Raw genomic sequence first — 3,215 nt, forward strand, 5'->3', positions numbered from 1 at the left:
TCTCTAGTTTCAAGTCTTCTTCAATACAGCATGATGTTCATTTAGTACATTATGGTCCATTTAGAGTCAAACAGACCATAAAGCGGGGGATGCAATGTTCGAAACAATGAAACAGGTGTAAACACTGAACCTTTCATGCTCATTACATCTGGAACAGCAGCAACTCTCACTTCTTCTAAATCAAAGCTTTTCTGTTTGTCTTGTTCTCTTATTCTCATTCAATCTTAGCTTGCTTTTATTAACTGTTCTCTTGGATTTGTATGACTTTTTAAATTACATTCAAATGTCATTTTATAATAAGTTTATTTTGCAGTTTGTCTTTTACATAAACAACAACAATTCAAGTATTAGAATAAAGTCTATTTGTATAGTGTGTATATATATATATATATGTGTATATATATATATATATATATATATAATGTATTTATTGCTGTTATTGATTTTTGTTTTGTTGTTTTTCTTGCCTGACAACCAATTGAAACCCACGTACATGCATACATGAACATCCATATGCACACATACTTTGTTGTTTTTTAATTATTATTATTTTTTTTTCTCCCATCTCAAAAGGCTCAAGGACATTCTCACACACACACACACACACACACACACACACACTGACTATATGATGTTTGCTAGCTTTTATCCCACTGTTGTCATCCTCTTGTTGTTATGTCTATGTATTGTCTAATATTGTCTCCTGTCTAAAGAATAAAGTCTTATATTCTAATTAAGGTATTATAATGTGCCCCTATTCAGACTGAGTTTTATTGTAGTTAATGTGCCTTTATTCTTATAATAATAATAATTATTTTTTCTGCTGCATGTTTTTCAAAACTAATGTCTGATTCGCAAATCTGTTCTTTGCCACATTGCTTTAATAGTTGATGATTTTTAAAGCGTCAGAGTTGCTCTGTTTGAGCCGTTTATCAGTTATTTTTAATAAAAACCTTCCTGACGGTGTTCGGAGAGGAGAGGTTGGCGGAGTAAAATCTCCGTCACTGTTCGAGATAAATGTTTCACAGATTGAAGACATCACTGATCCGCGTCTTCTTAATGGAAATGTGGCGCGCAAACGAGGCGCGCGTGTTACCGTCGTTGGACAGACATCTGACCCGCGTGAATTATGAATGAATACAACATGCAGAAGAATCTCTCGTCGGTGAACTCCTCGTCCTGGAAAGCGGAGTCGGTGGTCATTTCTCTGGGCTTCTCGGTTATCTTCCTGGTCGGCACCGCGCGGAACTCTCTGGTGCTCGCGGTTCTGTTCCGTAACGGACAGATGAACACCAAAACCACCAACCTGTTCATCCTCAACCTCGGCATAGCGGACCTGAGCTTCATCGTGTTCTGCGTGCCCCTTCAGGCCACCATCTACACTCTGGATGAGTGGGTGTTCGGTCCCGTGGTGTGTAAAGTCGTGCACTTCATCATTTTTCTCACCATGTACGCGAGCATCTTCACGCTGACAGCTGTTTCCTTGGACAGGTGCGTCATCCACATTCTATAAAGTTTATTATTACATAATCTGCACGATCAGCAGCAACAAGAGATGTTCTTAATGTGAGTTTAGATGGGAATTATTGGAAATATTAACAAAACCTTTATTGAATTGTTATTACATTTATACCAACAGGGTCGTTAATGAATGGGCTCTGGATGGATGGATGGATGCAGAAGTACATAAAAAGATTGATGTATAGATGCATGGATGGGTGGATGGTTGGATGGGTGAGTGGATGGTTGGATGTTGGATGGATGGGTGGGTGGATGGTTGGATGGATGGGTGGAGGGATGGGTGGATGGATGGATGGATGGGTGGATGGGTGGAGGGATGGGTGGATGGATGGGTGGGTGGATGGTTGGATGGATGGGTGGATGGGTGGAGGGATGGGTGGATGGATGGGTGGGTGGATGGTTGGATGGATGGGTGGATGGATGGATGGATGGGTGGATGGGTGGATGGATGGATGGGTGGATGGATGGGTGGGTGGATGGTTGGATGGATGGGTGGAGGGATGGGTGGATGGATGGGTGGAATGTTTTAGTTCCCGCTCCACTTGTTAAAAGAGCAGTTTTTGCTCAACACTTCAAGTTCCTTCAATTTTTCCACGTTTATTTTGCATAACAAATCAGTGATATCTAGATTAAATATAACCTTATCATCACAGACTGCAGCTCTCTGATCTGCCAGTAACGAACATCTGGATCTCTTACAGGTATTTAGCCATTTGCTGCCCGCTCCGCTCCCGAGAGACGAGAACAGTGAAGAACGCCCTCACCTGCATCGTCCTGGTTTGGGCCCTGGCTCTGGTCTTCTCGTGGCCGTATCTCAGCTACTACTCCCAGATGGACCTGTCCGGCACCGTGGTGTGCATTCCTTCCTGGGAGACCAAACCACGCATCATCATGGACATGTGCACCTTCATCTTTGGCTACGTCGTCCCCGTCCTGGTGCTCGGCCTCACCTACGCTCGCACTGTCCGATACCTGTGGACCAGTGTGGACCCCGTGAAGGACATGTCCGAGTCGAGGCGGTCCAAGTGGAGAGTCACCAAGATGATCGTTATGGTCGCTGCTCTCTTCTGCCTTTGCTGGCTCCCCCGTCACCTGGTCGTCCTCTGCATGTGGTTCGGACGTTTCCCCCTCAACCACGCCACCTACGTCCTCCGCATCCTCTCCCACATGGTGGCTTACACCAACTCCTGCCTCAACCCCATCGTCTACGCGCTAGTCTCCAAGCACATCCGCAAAGGCTTCAGGAAGGTGTTCAGCTGCTCGCCGGGGACCAGGGAGGACAACAAGGTGCACGTCATCCAGGTGGTGAACACGGTCAGCAGCGCAGAGACGTCCAACTAAGGACGACGTCGGCCTCGAAACCAAGTTGATGGAGGAGAGGACGAGCCGAATGAACATTATGGACCTTGATCGAACCCAGAAACTTTCTCTGACATAATGTCCCAAAAGTATTAATTTCTCCAGAATCAAAAGCATCAGAATATGGAGTAGACTTGTCTGCAAGGAAAGACGGTAATGAGACAAAAGCGGCAAACGATGAATACCTCCGAACTGAATTATTGACCAGCCATTAAAGAAGAAATTGATGAACTGAGGAAAACCTTTACTGACTGAAGAACAAACGCTGTAATTGACCCATTGAAGGTCTAATGTTAAATGCCGTTAATTTACTTATTTACACATACAAGTGAGCA

At 44.3% G+C, this 3,215-nt stretch overlaps 1 protein-coding gene across 1 annotated transcript; it reads left to right on the forward strand.

Annotated features, from left to right (window-relative positions):
• The first annotated feature begins 1,113 nt into the window (after positions 1-1,113).
• Positions 1,114-3,175, forward strand: LOC116381724 (galanin receptor type 2). The gene is made up of 2 exons (XM_031844108.1): positions 1,114-1,491; positions 2,223-3,175. The coding sequence occupies exons 1-2, from the start codon at positions 1,130-1,132 to the stop codon at positions 2,860-2,862; spliced, it is 1,002 nt and encodes a 333-aa protein (XP_031699968.1). The 5' UTR covers positions 1,114-1,129; the 3' UTR covers positions 2,863-3,175.
• The last annotated feature ends 40 nt before the right edge of the window (positions 3,176-3,215 follow it).

The sequence above is a fragment of the Anarrhichthys ocellatus genome, unplaced genomic scaffold (assembly GCF_004355925.1).
Source record: "Anarrhichthys ocellatus isolate YVR2014 unplaced genomic scaffold, GSC_Weel_1.0 scaffold4, whole genome shotgun sequence".
NCBI classification, from domain to species: Eukaryota; Metazoa; Chordata; class Actinopteri; order Perciformes; family Anarhichadidae; genus Anarrhichthys; species Anarrhichthys ocellatus.